This window comes from Anopheles funestus, chromosome X (genome assembly GCF_943734845.2).
Source record: "Anopheles funestus chromosome X, idAnoFuneDA-416_04, whole genome shotgun sequence".
Classification (NCBI taxonomy): Eukaryota; Metazoa; Arthropoda; class Insecta; order Diptera; family Culicidae; genus Anopheles; species Anopheles funestus.
Genome location: NC_064597.1, coordinates 4523701 through 4546748, shown reverse-complemented (window position 1 = coordinate 4546748; position 23048 = coordinate 4523701). Strand labels below are relative to the sequence as shown.

Here is a 23048-nt window from a genome sequence, read left to right as displayed (position 1 = left end):
TCTTACGTAAATATGTAACGAGTCTTGCCTTACGTTCAGTACCGCGGGGTTCCCCCTTCTTCTCACGGTTATCAACCCCCCCTCCTATCACATACGCGTAACAACATCCACCAGCTCGAAATCGTTCGCAAACGTCACGCAACGTGGTCCCGTCGGTGGTTTCTGTACGTTCGCTTCAATCGGTTTCGTCCTTCCCGGTGCCGATGATATGTTGGTGGTAATATCTTGCTGTGGATCTTTCGCTTGGGAGCTGCTTTTGGGAGATAAAAGAAATAATTGGATAGTGTAGGCGATTAACTTCAGGACAACTATCAAAACGGTTTTTCGGATGATGCTTACCTTCGCTCACGGCGTGTTATGAAAGCGATCAGCGTGAGGAGAATGATTAATGCTACAAGTACACCGAGTCCCACGGCGGCCAGTGTCATGTTTGGGTGGGCTTCACCATCCATCGACACCATCGGTACTGTTGGTTGTAAGAAAAAAAAACAAATGTTAAGATAACGTATAACCACTGTTAGTAACCAATGGGTCAACTAACCGTACCTCGCTTCACTGACATTCATTACCTCCGTTGGATCAGAATTGTAATTGTCCCTGCTTACGATAATTGATTATTAAGTTAATTATTGGCAAAGATTATTATCATTTTAGCGCATTGTTGAAGGGCGCATCGTATCGACAGGCATGTAATGGCATGTTTTTGCGCGTGGCGCCTGATCGTAATAAAGACATGCGTTATGCGACATAAGCCTCCAGTGATGATGCCCTATCGTCGTAATTGTCGTAGCAAGCTAATGTGCGTCGCCACTCGCGGGGCTTATGCCAACTGAATTGTTTTTGTTTTTTATCCATTTAAAAAGGGTCTGCTTGTATTGCTTCCAAATGATTTATGTTAGCAAAAACAGAAAAAAAGTAAGAGATTGTACGATTTGTTATCAAAAAAAGAAGTAATCTAATCATTCAGTTAACTGTTGTCCAATGAAGTTATAAAACAAATTTGCTAGTGCCATCTATATGTCAATAATGAAGTTTTCTCCAGTTAGTGCCATCTGTGTGCAGCTAGCCGTACTAATGAATACGTTTTTAAATGTATGCAAATCGTATTAATTTTACTCTTTTTAATTTTAATAATTCATTTTACTCGTAATTACAATAACGTGTGCATTTGTTTCTATATTCATTGTTGAATGATATCAAATGCATGAAAAAGTATGCGCAAGAGTATAAATCTTTCCGTGGAGGTTATCTCTTGATATACGGAATAATAAAAAGGTGTTGATGCAAGAGAATTGTACCTCATTCGTACAGGATTTCAACGAATGGAAATGGAGTTGATATAAATAATTTAAGCAAGTGCTACAACTTAACAAAAGCGTGCAACACTTCCTCGTGCAGCTGATTGCATATATAAAGGGGCAAGAAGTGTACCAGGGTCGTACTGCTTTTAGAGCCACAACTAATGTTGGGTCAAGAGCGAAAAAGGTACCTCAATCGCTCCGGTCATCTTATTGTGCTCCCGCTCCCGCACAGCCCACGCGAAAAAGAGGTAGCTCCGTACGGAGCGCTACACACAGGAGCAATTGTGCGATGCGCTCCCATTTGAAAATTTCCTAAGGCTATAGCCTTACCTTTTTTGGGAAATTTTGCAAAAAATTTAAAAATAGTTTTTTTTTAATGCGAATTTGTTGCAATGGCTTTCTTTTCACTCAAATAATGCTTTAAATAAGAAAAAGAATAAAAAATCAGAAAAAATTTTTCAAAAAATTTTCCACTCGAAAATTTCATAAGGCTTACCCCTTACGATTTTTTTGGGAAATTTTTCAAAAAAAAATTAAATTGTTTTATTTTAATGCCAATGGGTTGCAATGAGTTTCTTTTCACTCTAACAATGCTTGAAATAAAAAAAAAATGAAAAATAATAAAAAAATCAAAAAATTCAAAAAAAAAATTAAAACTTTCCTCATTTTTGCACCAAATTTTGCCTATAACTCGGTCGGTATCCAACGGATCGCCAATCTTTAACTTGTGGTCGATAGATGAAAACAATGGCTACATTTTCTTCTTGGGCCGCCATGCCCTCAGATGCCTGTGCCAGAAGTTATTCGAAGAACCAAGTTCCTTACCCTGTTTGAGAAAATGTAAAATTTTCCTCTTTTTTCTGCAGTTCAGCAAAATTTTTAAATGTGATATATTTTATTGCGAATTTGTTGCAATAGCTTTCTTTTCACTCAAATAATGCTTTAAATAAGAAAAAGAATAAAAAATCAGAAAAAAATTTCAAAAAAAATTTCCACTCGAAAATTTCATAAGGCTTACCCCTTACGATTTTTTTGAGAAATTTTGCAAAAAAAATTAAATTGATTTATTTTAATGCCAATTGGTTGCAATAAGTTTCTTTTTACTCAAATAATGCTTTAAATGAAAAAAAAAATAAAAAATAATCATAAAATAAAAATAATCTAAAAATTTGAAAATTTTCTAGGGCTATAGCTAGTGGGTCAAGAGCGAAAAAGGTATTTCAATCGCTCCGGTCATCTTATTGTGCTCCCGCTCCCGCACAGCCCACGGGAAAAAGAGGTAGCTGTATTGCAGGAATCGCTCCTGCGTGCAGCGCTCCGTATGGAGCTACCTCAAGCGCACCGCACATTTTAGAGAGCGAGAGCGGTGCGCTCCGCTCTTGCAAAAGAGCTACTTGGTCAATGTAATAGTTTAGTTGACCAAATAAAAACAGTAATTATTTTCTTTGAACAGAACTAGCTCTCCGGTAGCTCTTGGGAGGTAGCTCTCCATCGTGGAAAAAAGCACTTGCTCAGCTGATCACACTAGTGAGGTTTTAGGCACCAACGTGTTAGCATAATATTTTAACGTAATTCATGATATCGTACCGGCTCTGATTGAACGAGTTTGCCCACTCAACTGCCTCTGTAACGTTTAGCGAGCTTTCGGCACGGAATACGATCCGTGGCACACGCGTATGCATGCGTGCAGAGCAACTGTCACGGCAGATGAAGTTAACATGCAGTGCATTAAGCGAGAAGACCTTCGGTTATATGACAGTTTTCCCACCGTAGGTGTCTCTCTCTTCGGTGTACCATTTCGTGTTTGTAATGGTAGCACTATTACACCAGTAGGAAGCCCCAGTTTTACCACTTTGGGACAACCCCAGGGCCGTGCAGGTGCTCTATCGTAATGTTCGTTCCGGACGACATTTGAGATTTAATGTTTTTTCTTCTCTTCTTCTTCTTCTGACAGAATCCTTACGAATTTTGCGGTCTGCAAAGCTTTGTCTGGTAGGGTAGGTAGGGTAGTTAGGGCGGAACACAACGAAACAATGTGTGTTGCAAAATGGAAATTAATCTCATGGAAAGGTTACAGAATGTGGAGATGAATCCAACCGTAGCGTGAAACTTCAATGCACCCCGTTCTTCAAAATGATTGATGGCAATCCTTGGATCGGGATATTGGAGGTTTATACATATATTGGTTTAAAATGGCAACGCCCCGGCAGGAGCTTGCTGCACTTAAAGGCCCGGTTTGTTTATCGAACGTTAAATATGCACTCATTACGTTGACAGACAGAAGTCAACACGCGTGCAGCCATTTCTCACACGTACCGTTTTGAAGGACGCTGCTGGACGTACAAGATGGCGGTGGCGGAATTAGTTGCCATTTGTCGCCTCCGGAGGTCCCACCACAGTCACTGACCGCGCGTCAAACTTGCCAATAGTTGCGGGGATAGGGAGTCGGCGATCTTGCGGGTGGGAGGTTTGTTTTGATCCGCGGTTTTAAGCGATTGCTCGAATTTATCATTCTAAGGCGGGGAAACATCCTTGAGCGTATTGCCCGAGTGTGTTGAGAGTCTGAACCGGTTGCCCGGTTTTGGTAGTGCTACCGTCGCACACCGCACCGGGTTCAAGGTTTCCGCCGCAAGACTGACACGCTAAAAGTGCGAGTGTGACGTCGCGCTACTACACCTGACAACTTCATTAGGGTCGTGGTGCACGGTTGAGACTTGACTTCGATCGTCCAACATTCTATCCGTATCCAGTTGATCTAGATTGCATCCGAGCGCTTTAGACGTACGTCAGGCACTACTTCCCGGTAAGTGTTCTACTCCGTGACAGCCGTCCGCGTATCAGCAACATCAGCGGTACCATTAATGCCATACTCCATGCTCTTGGTTTTGTAGCGTAGCGTCTTTACACATTTGGGGACATCAGTGAGCGTTACAAGTGCATCTCGACTTCCTGTACGGTTAATCTGGCTGTGCGATTTCACCACAACCGGCAATCATCGTGTTAAGCGCCACGAATTCTTCCAGAAGCCAAAACTTCAAATTGATTGCATCCCGCACAAATCTATCCCAACCAACATTGGACGTTGTTTTGAATGTCCAAAATCGTTGGAACGTTCTCGAACAACCAGTTCAAGTGGTTGAAGTACGAGATGGTTAAGGTTTTGTTTGGGAAAAATGGTTGGGGAGGCAATGATTGGGGAAAAGATGGGAGAAGATTTGAGATTTTGCCCTCCCTTTCCTGTTATGCACAATTTTTACGCTGACGCACCACAGAGCGACTTGGGTGTCGTGTTATGCTGTTTGCTCTTAGTTGCCACTCCAGCCGGCAAGTGCCATCCATCGTTAATCCATCCCGTAAGACATCTGTATGGGACGTACTCGTAGCGGGGGGGAACGCATGCGAATTCGATTAGCTGATTTATAAGTCAGCGGTGTATAAAGTCGTACGTAGATACGACGCCCTCCGGGACACCGGGGATGCGCTCCAGACGTCATGAACGTTCCGGATCCGCGTGCTCGCTAAATGTGCCATTGTTCATTCGTCATCCCGCCGCAACTAGCAAAAGCGATAAACACATCGGTACGGTCGGTACAGATGGCCGGCAGATGATAAAACCCTCCCGGTATCCCACCGAGTGCCCCGATTCTCGACCACTGCTGCGATGAATTAGCGTGCGCCATGATGTCGTTCATTTTGGGGGGACCCGGGGATCTTACCCCGACTGATTATCGGTTCTCTGGATGTTTCGATAACGATCGGGATCGGGGTATATGATAACCGCTCCTCAAACTCCCGACGGGAGGGTTACCTTCAAACACGTGACCCACGACACCCATATCGCCAAAAGCGAAACCATATTTCGTGCTGCGATGCGTACTCTTTCTCGCTCTCTCATGAAAAGTGTTGGGTAATGTTGGATGGAATGCACACACACACAAGCGATAGGTACACTATGGAATGATGCACGAGAATCCCAACCTGCCTATTAAAACGATATGTACGATCATGCCTACCAACGCATGATGGTAAACAATCTAACAATTTTATCGGCACGATCGTGAGTTATCACTTTGCTTTGGGAACTGTATTGAGGGAGTTTTTGGGTATAATTTTTTAATTGAGTAATGAGTTTAACAAATTTACACTCTGATGTTTAAAGATACTTCAATATCTTCAATATCTTCAACAAAAAAAATAAAAGAAAAAAATTGGAAAATTATCATAGTTCTTGGGACACATTATACAACTTCAAGAAGTCTTGTAAGTATGCTCTTGAACAAATTGTATATAATTCTTTATAACTCTCAAGGGTCGGAGCTCATCAATATAAATGTCTTGCATTTATTCGTTGCAGAATTCCGGCTAATGTCTACATTACTAATCCTAAGGAATTATGACATCCATGATATGGACACATTATACAACTTCAAGAAGTCTTGTAAGTATGTTCTTGAACAAATTATTTATAATTCTTTATATCTCTCAAAATTCGGAACTCATCAATATAAATGTCTTGCATGTTGTGACCTTTTAAGAACTCAGAAATTCAATTTCCCCGAGGAATTCGTTGAAGAATTCCGACTAGTGTCTACATTAATAATCCTAAGGAGTTATGACATCCATGACATGGACACATTATACAACTTCAAAAAGTCTTGTAAGTATGTTTTGAACAAATTATTTATAATTCTTTATAACTCTCAAGATTCGGAGCTCCTCAATATAAATATCTTGCATGTTGTGACCTTTCAAGAACTCCGAAATTCAATTTTCCCAAGGTATTCGTTGCAGAATTCCGGCTAATGTCTACATTAGTTGTCCTAAGGAATTATGAGATCCTAAAATGATATTATTCTACGATGTCTCACCAAATATAATTGCCCTAAATAAATGAATTAATTCGGATATATCGCGAAATGCGAATATAATTGTGTCTCCGCACCATGATCACCTTAAAATTTGGAACAAACGATCTTCTTTCTTCTTTTCTTTATATTTCCTTATCTCTCTCTATTTTTTTTAGGAGAATCACAGTAATGCTGCAATTACATGCATGGTATCTCGCATGCACATTAAATGGTGTTGCGTATGCACTATTGCATGACTCCATCTCCATAGCATTAGTAGCATCATTATCAGTTCGTAATCTCAAACCAGTGCGCTCACAACGCCATGCCTCGAATGGGAGCTTCGAAACGATTGTTGCTCGAAATCAAACATACCCAAAACAAAAAAAAACCGGTCAAATTTGCAAACCTGGTTGAACTCTTTTTTTTGTACCGCACGTTTGTGTCTTTTTTCTTCTCTTTGCTATCCACCCATGTCATTAAGTGCGTTGTGAGTTTGTATATAGCAAAAAAAAAGAGAACTCACCTCACCTTCCTTCGTCCCTCCCACGTACCGTTCCATTTGGATTACCAGTGGAACAATGGAAGGCTGTGTTTTGGTTTTTGGTGCACCTAATGCTCGTCATTCAACAGCTGATTCAACCATTTGGTGGTGAAATTCAGTGCACAGTAAATTGTCACCGGCGGGGAAAATGTGTAGCAAAACAACCCAACGAGGAAATTGCGCACTGTTTGTTTATAAATGTACTTTTTTATAGCAAAATGGAAAATCCCTTCGTGCTGTATGGTCAGGTGTGTGATAACACTGGATGTTATTTTAAACGTGTAGAAAAGCACAAAAAGGTGAAGGTAATAATTTGCAAAATTATCAGCTAAGTGGTAGTTTACCTTATATCATTCACTTTCATACTCGCCCCCCCCCCCCCCCTCCATCCATCTGCTTACATCATGTAAACCGGTGTGTACCTGGATTATCTGGGTAATTCCAAACTACGAAACGAATGCACATTAACGTTTCGTCGTAAAAGATCTAAATGCCATAAGCAAATAAAACACACCAATTAATCATGCTGTCAGAGTGGAAGAAACGTGGAAACACCGATCATCCGTGCTCATCGGGATACGAATCTGACCGAATTAACGAATAACACGGATAATAGCTACATCTCCTTCTTCTAGTAAATAGTAGTGTATTTCGAAAACTATTACTTTATGAGTTATTGTTGCAAAAAGAAGCAAAAATGTTTCATTTTTTAGTACATTGTACTAAAAACAGACTATCTTTTCCTTAGTAGCACGGATAAAAATACACCCGGATAATTGTAGCAAAACAAAAGCTAGTATACAAATTAGTATATTATTTACAGCACAACCGAAGCGCGATAAACATCCCAAGGAATGTTACGTTCCGCGAAAGCGTATTGTTTTGTCGTGCAAATATATCTCTCTAAAAAAACACAGAAAAAAGCGCACAAAACAATGCTAGTGAAAGGGCATCTTCGCTCACGAAGCTGCGTTGCGTTTGATAATGACATTCTTGGCGAGGGTAAAGCAATGGAATAACAATGCGCCTTTCCGCCTGACAGTCGCAGTTACTTCCAACAGGTCTGATCCAGCTGGTTGGCCTTTTGTTAGTAAACCGCCAGGCTCGAGGGTGTTCGACCGCGCGCAGTTACGGCGTGAGTGAAGGAAAAAGGTATGTAATCGAGCAAAACAAGGAGAGCCGGTAGAATAATAGAACTCCCCTCCGGGTGTTGGTTAAACATATTTGCACGTTCTAAAGCGAGCTGGCGTTTGATAATGATAATAATTGCTTCAACCCCCCCTCCCGCGGGGGGGGGGGGGGGGGAGCCCTTTTGTGCCTCACCCACCCATCGGTGGTGTCCCCCCCCAAAATGGGAGAACCGTTTGCAAACAAACGGCTCGCGAAAACGGTACATCACTTTCACCGGTGTCTCAACGTGAGACACGCGGCGAATAGAACGCGCGCAAACCACGCGATCGCACGCCATCTAGCGGATCGATCAAACGATCGAACACCGATGCGCTTGTATTTGCGTGGAAATTTTTTCTTTTCGGAGGGGGGAGGAAAATGCTACAAAACCGCCCCCGTAGCGTAATGGAAAGTCCCTGAACGTGGGGCGTTTGCGTCACCTTGCGTTTTTTTGATTTCGATCTACTGCGAACTCTCGGCAAGGTCGCTTTCACCCTGTATGGTGTACGGGTGGCCCGCTACTTAATGGTCATTGTCATTACACGCCACTTACCTTCGCTCTCACGCCCGACCAGCTTGGCGGTGTAGGCCGCTGCCTGCATCAGGTCCGATTCGGTCATCTCCGGCAGATCTAGCTCGTTCAGGTCCATCACAGCTTCGGAATCGACGAGTTTCGGGTGACGGTGACTCCACTACCGGGGTTTTTTTTTGGTTCCGAGATGAGGAGGTTGGGGGGAAGTTGGGAAGGTAATAGGGTAACTTCCTGGGGGTCACCTGCCGAAGAGCTTCACACACCCACCCAGCTAGGTGTATACGCGAATTGGAGTATTTCCCACCCGATGCCCACTCTGAAGGTGAGCGAGTTTTGTGTGGAGCACTCTGTCCCAAGTTACGATGCCCCGTACGCGTTCCGGCAGGGGGATTTATCTACGGGTTGTCGGGTGAACTTTATCAAGGTTTTCCGGGGGAAATCCTATCACACGTACCGAGCGATGTCTCACATGTGTTTTTACGTCTTGTCGTACGACACTTTGACACTCCTGGCCTCTTGAGCGATGATGAGTTTGTTTCTATACGCACCGAAAGTACGTCCGTTGATCTGATTTGTTTTTTTTTTATTGTAAAACGCTTGCGACACGCTTTTGTTTACGGCAAACGGCGAGAGTACGTATCACGGTCGTGGCCGAGCAATGAGAAGGGAAAGAATTCGTTATTAATAGAAATGTCACTGGCCACCAGGAGCGACAAATCTCGGTCGGCTTGTATGGTGTATTTTGCGTAGTTTTGCGCGTCTGTCCCTTAATTTTCTTTTTGTTTGCCTTTAAGTTCCGATCGTTTACCGTCGGTTTTGTGCGTTATTGTTTTTCTGTGGTGAGGTTTTGTTGATTGTGCGATGAACCTTACGGTTTGATTGTTGCTTGGCGTGGTGGTTTTTGGGTTTGTAGTAGGATTGTTGTTTTGCTCCTCCAGAGATAACTTTTTCAAACTGAACGTAAAGTACTGACTAGGCGTAGGATACAGGAAGGAGAACACTACGAAATTTTGGGCGAAGGACGACACTTGGAAATTGAATTTTAGCTCACTCTTTTCGGGGTTTTCCGTTAAAATATTTTCACCACTTTTTCACAATTTTGCAACGATTCAAAATCAGCAATAAAATCCTGATCGACACTTTAGACCTTTGTTTGTTCACCTGTTGTTTTTGCTTATCTAGTAGTAGATGAATGTTCTGTTTTTTTTGTTGCAAAAAAAAAATCGTCACACGCGCCTTACGCCAGAACGAACACGCGCACGATCAGCATCCGGTGCAGTCTGTTGATCGACTGAGATGTTGATCGGTACGATGCCGGTTGAAATATCGGTCGCCTGTGCGCCTGTCCTTCTCCAACCTTCTGCTACGCGTCGCGGCATGCGTTACGCTCAACGGCGTGATGCGTTTCTCTCGTACCGTGTGCGCGCGTCCTGTGCGACGCTAACGCTTTCACCGCGCATTCTGGTGAGAAATTTAACGGGGGTGGGGGAGGATAAATGGAAGGAAAAGGGAAATTGGAAGCTGATACCCTCCTTGAGCGTTTTGTTTGTGACGCGAATTGATAATTACTTTTATTCAATAAAATACATCAACTTATGGTACTAAGTTTCCTTTGTTTTTTTTCTACACCTACAGAGATAGTTACGCTTGCAGAATAATAATAATAAATGCATCCAGTCTAATATAACAGCACACGTACGTGTGCGATATAAAAATGGCAAAGTAGCAATAAAGCAGTTTGCGCCTGTTGGGCTGCAATGTAACGCTTCGGAAGCGTAACGGAGTAAAAGTCCCAGCGAACGCTGGAGCGTCATTCACGTAAATCCTTTGAGGTGACGGTACGCAACAAAGGCGTCAACTCCGTACACAAGTCCCACGATACCTCCCATATACTTTTGGTAAGAATTTGTTTTTTTTTTGTAAAGCAATCATCACAGGAAAGAGAACGTTTTGGTTTTTATTTTGTATGGAAAATAGGTTTTTTTTTAAATGAGGGTGTAAAGAGCATTATTTTTAGAAATGAGAAATACAAAATATTGTGTCGAGCATCAGCCAGGATGGGTAATAGGATGGAATTGGGAATGAAAATTTTGAAAGCAGAAATTAATTTCAACAACACTTAAACAGAGGTGAGAAAAATGGATGATTGTAACACAATTTTTTTCTTTTTCAAAAAACTCACGTATACGGCTGTCATCGCTGGATAGGCACTGTGAATACCGCCGGTAGTTTTGAACATCAGAAACTTTGGGTAGAGAAACACGTTCACCGCAAACCCGAGGTAGGAAGATGCACTGAGATACATTGCGCACGCCAATCCATTATAGACCACTTCCTGTTGGTGTGGAGGTGATGATGAAGGGAATACGGACAAGAAGTCACCAATTTACTTTGGATACTCACAAAAATGGATTGTCGGACGAGATGAAAGGTGCGGGCCGATATTGTGTAGCACAGCAGCAGGATTGTGGTAGTGAGCAGAAAGGCAGAGCAGGTCGTCAGGAAGCCCCAGAACGCTTCGCCGATATCCTTTGCCGAGTCCATCCCGAACTGGACTAGCATCGTTTGACAGAACCAGCCCAGCACTAGCTCAAAACACTTCAGGATACCATTTTTCGAGACGAAGAATTCTAAATTAAAGCACGTGCACACCCGGCAACATCCGATCCGTAAGCCACGGTTCCGATGTTCGTTCAGAATTCCACCGCCACGACCTCCACCAACACCACCGCCGCCGCCGGTCACCGGCATTCGTATCACTGTCGAGGGCATACCCGTGCGGCCAGACGTCCCAAGTCACGAACCGTTCTCGGTGTCGATCGTAAAGCAACTGCCGTGAAGCAGCTTCATCTTACAAACCAAAAACCCTACCAGACAGGACCTCCTGCGACGCGTATTCCGCTCCGGTATCTTCGTACCGGGCGTCGTCGCGTTGGGCTCCCTGCTAGTTAAGGTGTAGTGCGGTGTAACGAAAATAGAACTCAAAACAAATGTTGCGAGCAGTTAGCGCAAGCGCATACCACACGCAGATCGTGCGTGTACCTCATCCTATAGGGCGCTATTCGAACGCACGCAGATGTGCTGTCGATGCGATGCGTCTAAAGGAACACATGTGAGACATCATCGACCCTATTACACACAAAGATTCGTAGCGCATGCATCATCTGCAGAGATTTTCTCGTATTTCTTTTCCTCCTCCTTCCTACAAACAAATGCGCATTCCCGTGCACCCAAAGCGGAAGGAAGTGCACAGTTGTTTTTATTTCGTCGTCTAGGATACCCGGCTTGTGTACGGGATGCAGTGGTGTTTATTTATAACTTTAAATATATTTTTTTTTGTATTTGATGTTCTTCCAGTCCGCTACTAAACCCTAGCCAGACATGAGAGTGAAAGTCAACAAACTTCCAGACGTACGATCGGATGTGTCATCGGAATCATATTTTGCTTTTAAACATGCGAACGACAACAGGAATGTTGCTCTCGAAGAAGAGAAAATTACAAGTTGATACAAAGTAGAAATCCATTTTACAAAATCACATCAAATTGAACAAATGTAATGAAACGTTAAATGAATAACACTATCAATAAAATATGAAGTTAAATAAAGTTAAGTATAAAAATAAAAAAGAGAATTAAATTAAATTAAGAAACAAATTAAGAACACAAGAAAATGTTTTACTGTGCAGAAATAGCACGCATCGATTAAATATAAATCACTATCAATAAAATATAAAGTTAAATAAAGTTAAGTATAAAAATGAAAAAAAAGAATTAAATTAAATTAAAAAACAAATTAAGAATACAAGAAAATGTTTGACTGTTTTATTATATTAAAACCCATCTTTATTTAATCTTCTTCCGATTTTGCTTAAAACATACAAAACCGCTCTAGATTATATTAAAAAGAAACAAACAAACACAAACTTGTCTCACTGGACGCACAAAAGAGAAGGACAACTTGATTTAAACAGTAACTGTAAGATATAAATATAACAGAAAACAAATAAGGCAATAAAATCTCACACTGGAAACATACAGTTAAGCGCCGCTGCCTTTTGGGTATGAGAAAAAGTTTCCTTCGTTTTTTTCTTCCTCTCTCTCTCTCTTTCATTTGTTTTTATTTTATAGACAATGAATGATTATGTGACATAAAATTTTATGAAATGTGTAATACTGTTACTAGTTAAAAAATAGTGCAAAAACAAATCTGCTCTCTGTATCGTCCATTTTTTGTTGTTGTTTGTTGGGTTTAATTTTCTCATACCCTAAGTACATTCCGTTAAGCAGCGTACGGTAAACATTGAGTAAATTTAGTTTCCGTTGTACATACACACACACGCGCACGCGCACACCGATCAATCATACACACGAGAACATTGAGACATCGACGTAAAAGCCTGCAAGCGTTTATGAGATTAGAGCAAGTAATTAAACAACAAAACGCCATCTTCGGCGCGAAATGCGACCTTGGTTAGAAACACTTAGCTGAACGGGGCAAACGGGGGAAAGGGAATGGGATGGGTAGCGGACAAACTTGGAATATTAAGGCGTGCACACGGAACAAGGAAGTCTATCGCATCGAACACATCGCACACACACAAGCACCGATCTGCTGTCTGCCGTTTTTAATTGTCACCGCAAGTCTTCATTGATTATTTAATTCCTTTTTGCGAAGGAGTGTTGGAGACACATTAGGGAACAGTTCAGTTCGCGGATGAGATGGAAGTAGTATGTCTGATGGAAGACTGGACGAGAAACGCCAATATCCTTAGATGCCTCTGTAGGAACGCTGAGCGAGCAGTGCGCTGAAGAGGTAGAGTGCGGACACAATCAGTCCAAGGATCTGTAGAAGAAACAAAAATGCAGTAATTCTCAATAAGACATAGTGCCAAACGGTTCCATTCTGCTATGTGATCATGCTTACCGCGGCAGCCATGTACGCATCTTTGATGGTGTGATAGTACCGCCCGTTAGTGACATCAACCAGCAGCATGATCGAGGCGATGAGGTATAGTAGGAAGGCGATCGTATGATAGACGAGCTCGTAAATCGTTTTCGAGATGATACCACCGGTACTGAGCGATACGAGACAGGACGCAAGCAGACAGAACGTCCCGATCAGGAAGGCAACGGCCATCAGCAGGAAGAAGAACTCAGCACTCGCTGGCAGACCTGAGGTTGGGTAGCGCCGTATGTAGTACGCAACCAGACCAACATTTACTGCTCCAATAATCTGTGGCGAGTACGGAGAATAGTGTTATATTAGTGTTGGAAATCCTTGGTTTTATAAAAACATTTTTTTTGGGGATCTTATCTGAGACTCTCCTTATGAGATAAGGAATTACTGTTGCAGGTATTGATAGTCCCTGAGATACACGGTACCTCTTATACGCTCTGTTATTTTATGGCACAAATTTTAAGCAAATTTTAAGTTAATTTTTTTTGATAATGTCTTCTAGTTGAAAGAAATAGTTTTTAAATATCTATTTGAATGTTTTTCTTCAAAAAATCGCTCAAAAAGGAGAATACATAACGAACTCCGAATGAAGTTGATGCTATAACTGTCAATTGTCAAACGAAATTACACCTGGATTTGCTATAATAGTGTACCTTGGGGACTACCTGTAGTAGACACAAGGTGAGTTTAGTGTACATACCAGTTGGGCAAGCTTCAGCAGGCCGGGCGTTGTACGAAGATAGCCTGTGTTGAGCACAACATGTGATGTGCTGGTGGTGGTGGTGGTTGTACGCGTTATAACGACCGAGTGCGACATCTTGCGGCAAATGCGTGTTCCTTCACACAAAGGTGGTGTATGTCTTCGCTAGGGCTTTTTAACAATTAAAAGCTGTCTTGAACAGGAAGGTCGAGAGGAAATAAAAGATTTGTAAAAAATTAAGCATACATTATTGGAATTGGAAGAAATAGTCTAGAAATCATTTCTAGTGTTCAAAGTTCCTATCCCGAATGTCTGAAGCTAGCTAGCTAATTAATAAGCCTCGTAGAATACACAAACAATAGATCTGTGGTCGAGTGGAACAACAACACTGTGTGGTAGGTGTATAAGAAAGAAATACTAAACGAAGAGAGTTCCTACACAATACGTTACTCGCCCCGGGGGAAGAGAAGTAGTAACACAGCCAAACAAGCGAATGCACTCAACTGACAGCTTACAGCCCGTATGAATAGGGTGCGCGCGTGGGCGTTGTGATGCGCGCAGCAAGGGAAAAAAAATAAATCACTACGATGGTATTTCGAATAGAATCAAATGGGCAAGCCATGTTAGTGATGCCCATGCCCATGCAGCAGTATGCGAACATTCAGTAACAAATCTCCATATGCATGTGGCATCATTTTTCCGATTCGTGATGCGTTTCGGATTCGGGTGTCAGGGGGGGGAAAACTATTTAGGTCAAACAAGACAAACACACCCCGAAAAAAAAAACCTTCTCTCGATCGCAAGAATATCATCATTCGAAACGAAGCGTTTGTTGTGGTATTTTCGTATGACAGCAGGGAAAAGGAAAATGTGACCGATCTACACTGGAAGTCGTAATTCTATTGTATACGCAACATTGTTTTGCTGTCTGTTAAGATAAGATTGGTGCAGTGATTGCAAATAGGAATGGAACTCACAAAAACACCGTCTGCGAGCCAAAGTGATTCTCTGAAACATTGATGACGCATGGTATGATGTCAGACCTAAAGCGACCACGACCGGAAACAAACTGCCTGGCTGGAGGTCAAGCTGATCGTATAGACCTGAAGAATGTCCAGAGGTTTCTCAAAAGTGGTAGTCCTTCGATACCCTTCCGCTAACGGAGTAAGAGTGATGATGGTAATCTTTAGTATGCGGTATCACGATAGCCTCTGTCCGTGAAGGAATGAAGGAGTAGTATATCGCGTGAACGCACGAACAGATCTCCTTATTAGGATAATCGTGTCAAGGATGCGTGGTCGCGTTGGGAAGGTTTCGAACCCTTGAACAATGGCCGCTCGGTACCGGTACCTCGTGGACACCCGCCGTGGACACAATCTGTTACATTAAATGCTTTCTTCGATACCGGCAAGCAATTGCAGAGCAAAACAACGGAAAGATTCTAGAATGAAACCCTTTGAAAAAGCAACACCCAAGGTTTTGGACCACCAGCGTAACGGTCTGTTGACTTTGGGGTGTATGATGCATGCCATTCGGACGGATCACTGCAACAACATGCGGAGTTTATAAATAAAACTCCAACGCCCAGCACTAGGCTGACATCATCCGATGGGAGAGCAAAACAAACTGTGAAACTGCGTGTTGGTGGTGGTTGTTCGCGTGTTTTAAGAACTTTCCCTGTTCGCCTCCAACCCTGCGGTAGGGAGACGATGTGATGGTAATGGGGTAGGAATTTTCCCTACCGGAGACCCCATTATTTGAAAGCGCGGGAGTTTGAAGCTATGACCGTTACCATATTAGTACACGATTGATGTTTCAAATTTTAAAAAGACTCAGTTAAAAAGAGTTCTCTATAGATCGTTTGCGATGGTATACATCCAACAGGTTGCACCTGACAATAACACTCTGCTCTTCAAACAATTATCAAACTTAATGTACACTTGTCTCTACATGTCTAATACAGCTGGACTGGTATTTTTTTGATTGATACACTACCAAAAGTTGATCGATGGGAAATGTGAACAGGTTCTAGCAGCGGCAACACACTGTTTAAAAACGACGCAACTGGATCGTATCACCAAAATAAAAAAAACCCGCACTAGAGCAAACAAACAGTGGACCTTCCACACGTACGAAACGTACAAAAGCGACTGAGTGCTGCGAAGCTGGCTGGAAGAAGTCGTATGCACCCCCAGCCGGACCGTTCCCGGTGTGCAGAGAGCGAGAGAAATGGTCGAATTTTGGATCCGAAGGCATATAGTTACGGTAGAAGTTTCGGAAAGTGATGGTCGCGAATCCGTGTAAAAAGGAGGGTTCTTTGATTGTAAGTGCAAGCCGACAGAGTTTTCTCAAGGTAGAATTATTTCTATCTCGTCCTGACTAGTGATGGGTAATCCGGAGTGGAATCGTGGATCCAACTCCGACTCCGCGTATGGAAAATTGATTCCGACTCCGACTAAAAACCAAAATTGACTCAGACGAGTCTGGTTGAGTCCGGTCGAGTCCGGCCGAGTCCGGCCGAGTCCGGCCGAGTCCGAGCGAGTCCGAGCGAGTCCGGTTGAGTCCGGCTGAGGCTGGCCGAGTCCGGCCGGGTCCGGCCGACTAGCCATGGGTCAATTGCAAATTATTCAGTGCACGATTCAGCCACCTCTCCCCTAAATTTTGCAGGACGCGGTCCTCGACTCCCCTCCCTCCGCTTCCCGCTCAATTCTGCAGGAGTCATTCCGACTCCGACTCAAAGATGACGACGGAGTTGGACCGGTCCGACTCCGGCAAAATTTATAATTTACTCATCACTAATCCTGACCTGTACTGTTCATCCTGCGTCCTTCATCTAGCGCTAAACCCATATTGTGACTTCACAATGCAGTGAAGGATCTTGCCTTCTTCATAAGCTGTATGTTCGCATGCGCACTCTAACCCTATGTGCAGCGAATGATCGTGTGAGCGAGTTTTTTTTACTCTATGCTAGCACAAGGGAAAAAGGACCGAACTTCTCTTCCATCGGACTTTTTTTTTCATGGCAGTTTCGACCTTTTCCCTCTCCATTTTTGGGTCGATTTCTCTCTCCCTTTTGCACACCGGGTTGCGTTACTTCGCGGTTTCAGTGTTTGTGTGAGTATCGTGCAGCGGGAGCATTGAAACGAGAGTGAAATTAAGTGACCAATTCCTCTTGCAACACCACGTCCTACGGGTTGGGCACCTGCTTTTCGCCTTGTTCTTCCCTTGCAAAATACGAATGTTTATCAAAATGTTTTCTTTGTACTGGACATAATTGACATGGCGATAAAAATGGGGAAAAGGAAAACCCTGGAAACAACTTGTTGTAATTTCTTGAGGTTTTGAACCGAGACTTCATTGGGGGGAGGAGAGCGGGAAGGAGTTTCCTTAGCAAACAACTCAGTTTGTGTATGACGGTTTTTTGGAGGTCTTTCGATTCACTATCTTCTTCCTCCAACATCCACACGACTCCATGATGATGTCATTTAAATATCGTCCACAAAATTCTTCATGGCATACACACAATATTTTGTTGAAGTGCTGATTAACTGATTGTACTTCCAATACATGCGAAACTGCATTCCACTTGAGAGTGATATCATTTGTGCTTCAGTTGAAGTCTTTCGTCAGTTCAGTTGGTGTAAGGTAATCGATGACGCATCTACCTCTTTGCAAGATGCTGTTTACATTCCTAACGGATTCGGTAATTCATCGGTTGGAAAACACAGAGTACAGAAATGGTGATTAAATACAAAACGCTCTGCTTGCCAACAGCTTACTGGTTAGATTAAGAGATTTATCGCCGATTCCCAAGGGCGATTTGCTGTTGACCGAAGGTGTGGCACAAAGGTGCGTCCACAACAGTTACGCTTCACTCAATGTTTCACTCGTCACGGTCATTGCCCATTCGGCTTGGAGATGGTGCTTTGCGAAGGAAGGTTACAAATTGACCAAGAACCGTGTTATAGTTCTTTCTCCAACTTGTAGAGCGCCGAGAAAAAAACTCCTGCTCCTGTTAAGCGTCCTTAGGGGAGTTCCCCGGCAACAGGCTGTCGCGCCGTCTAGTCTAACTCCTACTCCTCCCGGTTTCATCTGCTTTCCTTTCGAGAAACCACCAACATACGTACGGAAGTTTGCAGTGGAAGTAATAAAAAAACAACCCCACTGGTTTGTTTGTATGATTGTACCCGCCGCAACGACCATTCGTCTCTATTTTCGTGCTATGAGTGGTTCAACTGTAGATGCATATTCTACCAAGCAAATGCAAATGCACTCAGTATTTTAACCTCCTTCGCTTTCGGGTGCTGGAAGTTAAATTTAAATTCAATTCGAAAATGCAGGTCGGTAGCAGTAGTACGAAGATTTATGAAGGTGCCGATTGGGGTTATGCAAACAAGTCTTCCTAAAGGCATCTGGTTTGTTCATGGTTTATTATATATACTATGTATTATAATGTAGCACAACAGAATTAATTCGGAGAAGACACTCTTTTGCAATTATTATTAAAAAAAAGGAACCAAAAAAACTGAATTTTAAACCCAAACAACGAATAGAATATTTATTGTATTTAAGCACGCGTGTGCATACGAAATGTCGAATAGTACATATAGTTTACCGCCAGATGGCGGTAACGATGCAAAGCTAATGAAAGCTTGCATCAAAGTTACACGAAACAAAGCATTACAACACTGGCGCTGCTGTGTGCGTGTGTAATGGCGCTCTTTCGGTCATCTTCTTTTTTCTACACCAGAGCACAAGCGCGGTGATTGATGGCGTAGTTACCCGGAACTATTGTACGTTGATCGAACGGCCATCGTAGATGTCCCGTAGCTGTACGAAGGTTTCTCCGGCGTACATAAGCGCGGTCAACAGTGACAGAATGCTGGATATCCAGTTGCACGTTTCATACCCACCGTATCCCTTGTGGGCGAACATGAGTCCGTACGAGAGCACGTACAGTAGGAGCGTAACACCGGCGGTATATTGCAGTTCCAGCCGGCGCCAGTTAACCAGGGGCAGCAAACTACGGACAATCGTTCCACAGCAGCGCCGGTCCCAGAACAGCACGAACGAAATCACGAACGAATGACAAAGCACAAACAGGGTGATCCACTGGAATCCATCGTTGTACTGGGGACGTATGAAAGCCAACGCACCGATCGACAGTAGCTGTTCCGATGGACAAATATCAGCATTAGACCCCACATTTCAGAACCCGTACGATAGCTCCACTTACCAGTTGCACCAGTCGCATGCGGTTCCGGATGGCACCACGGTTCATATTACACAGCCCGGTACAGGCCGCACGCAAACAGTTGGAGCGTTCCGGTGGGCTGGTGGTCGGTACCGTCGAGCCGATTACCGGTACGTCCAGTACATGGGTGTCGGAGGAAGATGGCTTGCCAGCCAGACCTGGTTCCAAACCGGGTGAAAGTTGTGCAAATATTCCCGTCATCCCGTACAAAATGGTTGTGAATGATGTTTTCTTTTGTTGGTAAGTCTAGCTAGCACGGCAGAACCACTACTAATGCTTTGTGCAACGACGCAACTGAACGTTACACCCGGCTCGCGTGTACGATGTTTGTGTTACCAACCATTTGTCTCGTATTATTGTATACGCTCGCGAGTAATTTACAGTGCGTCATGGAAAACAATACACCATCAAATGAGGAGCAATATTTCCTCAAACCCTGTTTGAGAAAATGTAAATTTTTCTCATTTTTGAGCTATGTAGCAAAATTTATTAATATGATATATTTTAATGGGAATTTGTTGCAATATGTTTCTTTTCACTCAAATAATGCTTTGCATTAAAAAAAGAATAGAAAATTAGAAAAAAAATTTTAAAAAAATTTCCACTCGAAAATTTCATAAGGGGTACCCCTTGCCATTTTTTTGGGAAATTTTGCAAAAAAAATAAAATTGTTTTATTTTAATGCCAATGGGTTGCAATGAGTTTCTTTTCACTCAAGTAATGCTTTAAATTAAAAAAGAGTAAAAAATAATAGAAAAATAAAAAAATTCAAAAAAACATGAAAATTTTGCTCATTTTTGCACCAAATTTTGCCTATAACTCGGTCGGTATCCAACGGATCGCCAATCTTTAACCTGTGGTCGATAGACGGCACCAATGGCTACATTTTCTTCTTCGACGGCCATGCCCTCAGATGTCTGTGCCAGAAGTTATTCGAGGAACCAAGTTCCTTACCCTGTTTGAGAAAATGCAAAATTTTCCTCATTTTTGAGCAATGTAGCAAAAATTTTAAATGTGATATATTTTGATGGGAATTTGTTGCAATAAGTTTCTTTTCACTTAAATAGTGCTTTAAAGTAAATAAAGAATAAAAAATCAGAAAAAAATTTTTAAAAAATTTTCAACTCGAAAATTTCATAAGGGGTACCCCTTGCCATTTTTTTGGGAAATTTTGCAAAAAAAATAAAATTGTTTTATTTAAATGCCAATGGGTTGCAATGAGTTTCTTTTCACTCAAGTAATGCTTTAAATTAAAAAAGAGTAAAAAATAATAGAAAAATAAAAAAATTCAAAAAAACATGAAAATTTTGCTCATTTTTGCACCAAATTTTGCCTATAACTCGGTCGGTATCCAACGGATCGCCAATCTTTAACCTGTGGTCAATAGATGGCACCAATGGCTACATTTTCTTCTTGGACGGCCATGCCCTCAGATGTCTGCGCTAGAAGTTATTCGAGGAACCAAGTTCCTTACCCTGTTTTTGAGAAAATGTTGAATTATTTCAGACTTTAGCCCCGTAAACGAGTTCTATTCCTCTAGGTGGAAAATGTACTGTCATGTCTACGTTTTGTGACCAGCACTGTAAAAAGGGGATTTTTATTCGTGCTGCAGTTCTGAGTCCCCAAATCGTGCCTAGATAGCATCACCTTTCGACTAAAACGGATGTAATGGTTTTGTTTATCATGATAATGATTAGATAGAGCTATTGCTGACAGCGTCGGTTTCGTTGTGTCAAACGTGAGTTCGACCTTTGATAATACACCGACCCTGATAGTGGAACGTTCAACGAATCCTAATCCGAGCGGCAAGATGTATGTGAAATCGCGTTTGCCTCTCGTCTATTATTGATGTGGAGAGCAATTAAAAATGCATGAACATCGAATCCCGAGCTTTCGGCCGATGCAAACCCTCATCATCGAGTATCCAGTTGGATTGTTTTGTTTTTATTTTTTTAAATTGTATTTATTTATTTATCAGTTCTTGCACTGGCGGTCTGGCAGTTCCTCGAAAAAAATATAATAGCTGCTTTCCATCCTTCGCTCACTTCGGAACGTTGTGCAAAGTGGTCAAATGCAATCCAAATTTCAATGCACACCTACGACAGAAGCAAAAGAAGCACCACGAACAACACAAATGGTGCTCGATATGCAGGCGTGGAAATCGATAAACTTATTGTCGACCTTAGTATGGCATGAGGGTGCCCAATGGAGTAACTACGAAGGGAACATCGATGAAAGCGTGATCATTTTGTGACGACGCACCTCAACCATTACCATCAGCATGAGTTTTAGCTTCTAGCGAAGGGGCAGCGATGTGATGATGCCGCCGTGTTTATCGCGGGTCATTTGTGTAATATTCAGCCCGTTGTGCCGCTACCAGCCAGCCGCTGGCGCTGATATAATGACAACAAAATAAAAGTGCACTTGAAACGCGTGCAGCCACATTCCAGCTCGCGGGGCGAGGCAAACTCATATGGCCGTGAAACTTTTGTGGGTTGGGTGGCGCGTTTACCAATCACATGCATGCACCCAGAACGACGCTATCCCAAATGCTCATCTGCCGTGGCGGAATGTCTTCGCTTTCGGTCCGAGTTTTACGTTTATTGAAAAAGTTTGTTTTTTATCGGCACATTGTTTGGTGCCTTTAACAGCGATTGATCCGCACGGTGTATCGACAACCAAAGACCGGTCAAAACAGCGATTATAAACATAAAGTTAGAAACATGGGGAACGAAAAAAAAACACGATAATAACAGGCAAGAGTGTGGATATGAACTTTTACCACTTGTTATCCCACCGCAGTTCCCCCTTCGATAAGCGATTCGTACTCTGATAAGATATCGTATGCGTAATTTAGTATATAATTTTTAAAACCTCAAACTACACTGTGGATGCTGTTTTCATATTTTTGATTTTTTTATATTTGATAGAAAAAAAATTCAAACAACCTTTAATGTTCTCAAAAACCCTTTCTACAACCCCTGCAATTAAAAGTATCATTTCGGTGTAAGTTTAATAAAGTAATTAAAAACTAAAGTCTCAAACACTGTAACATAAAATTATTATTGACTGTGCAGACACACATACACACACACACGCACCGTACAGAGTAACGCATCGTGTACAGAGTAACGCACCCGTTCATTCCGCTCGTTTCGGTGTTACGTCTCGCGGGAGAAATATAAAAACCCTTTACCTGATTAAAGGTATCTTGCGCTTCCCGTGCCGGTACTTTAAATGCTTTCTATCCCTCTGACGTTTGGATGGTCGACCTTCGTGTTGTCCCTTCACGGTATTAATGTGTGCACGTGTGTGTATTTTTTTTTATTCTAATTCCATTTTTTAATGCACATCGTCTCCTCATCGCACCATTCTGATTGTTAGTTAACAGCTTACATTCCCTCTTTCTCTCTCTTTCTCTCTCTCTCTCTCTCTCTCTCTCTCTCTATTTCTCTTTCTATCTCTCTATCTCTTCGTGTCTTACGTTCTAATACCGTTTTGGCCGATGCAGAATAAGATTTACAAAATTACAGGGTTTTTCATGTGATTCTAGATTTTACGTTTCAAGTTGAAATGGAATATGTAAAGTTAGATGGGAATATCTAGAGCAACAGCTACAAAATGATGAAATGATTTCACACCTTCCACTGCATGTTCCGCGGCAACATGAAAAGAATCCAGAAATGCGTAAAAGCGTACCATATCATCTCAACGAAAAAAACGAAAAAGAAAAAAAATCCCT

The 23048-nt window shown here is 42.3% G+C and overlaps 4 protein-coding genes across 6 annotated transcripts; all 4 read right to left on the bottom strand.

The window, feature by feature from the left end:
• Positions 1 to 75: 75 nt before the first annotated feature.
• Positions 76 to 9500, bottom strand: LOC125761864 (uncharacterized). 2 transcript variants are annotated; one of them, XM_049423458.1, is made up of 3 exons: positions 8416 to 9500; positions 340 to 466; positions 76 to 253 (listed from the first exon to the last, which is right to left on the bottom strand). In XM_049423458.1, the coding sequence occupies exons 1-3, from the start codon at positions 8510 to 8512 to the stop codon at positions 88 to 90; spliced, it is 390 nt and encodes a 129-aa protein (XP_049279415.1). In that variant the 5' UTR covers positions 8513 to 9500; the 3' UTR covers positions 76 to 87. The 2 variants fall into 2 exon arrangements, with proteins under 2 accessions (XP_049279415.1, XP_049279505.1); XM_049423548.1 differs by having other exon boundaries at positions 76 to 250.
• A 107-nt stretch (positions 9501 to 9607) lies between these two features.
• Positions 9608 to 11353, bottom strand: LOC125761604 (protein singles bar). Its single transcript, XM_049422944.1, has 3 exons — positions 10798 to 11353; positions 10577 to 10729; positions 9608 to 10286 (listed from the first exon to the last, which is right to left on the bottom strand). Exons 1-3 carry the CDS (start codon positions 11164 to 11166, stop codon positions 10209 to 10211), a joined length of 600 nt encoding a protein of 199 aa, XP_049278901.1. The 5' UTR covers positions 11167 to 11353; the 3' UTR covers positions 9608 to 10208.
• An 854-nt stretch (positions 11354 to 12207) lies between these two features.
• Positions 12208 to 16224, bottom strand: LOC125761671 (uncharacterized). 2 transcript variants are annotated; one of them, XM_049423165.1, is made up of 4 exons: positions 16048 to 16224; positions 14053 to 14245; positions 13320 to 13628; positions 12208 to 13238 (listed from the first exon to the last, which is right to left on the bottom strand). In XM_049423165.1, the coding sequence occupies exons 2-4, from the start codon at positions 14167 to 14169 to the stop codon at positions 13164 to 13166; spliced, it is 501 nt and encodes a 166-aa protein (XP_049279122.1). In that variant the 5' UTR covers positions 14170 to 14245; positions 16048 to 16224; the 3' UTR covers positions 12208 to 13163. The 2 variants fall into 2 exon arrangements, with proteins under 2 accessions (XP_049279122.1, XP_049279027.1); XM_049423070.1 differs by having other exon boundaries at positions 14053 to 14241.
• A 2358-nt stretch (positions 16225 to 18582) lies between these two features.
• Positions 18583 to 19643, bottom strand: LOC125767281 (uncharacterized). Its single transcript, XM_049433749.1, has 2 exons — positions 19289 to 19643; positions 18583 to 19221 (listed from the first exon to the last, which is right to left on the bottom strand). Exons 1-2 carry the CDS (start codon positions 19505 to 19507, stop codon positions 18841 to 18843), a joined length of 600 nt encoding a protein of 199 aa, XP_049289706.1. The 5' UTR covers positions 19508 to 19643; the 3' UTR covers positions 18583 to 18840.
• Positions 19644 to 23048: the final 3405 nt, after the last annotated feature.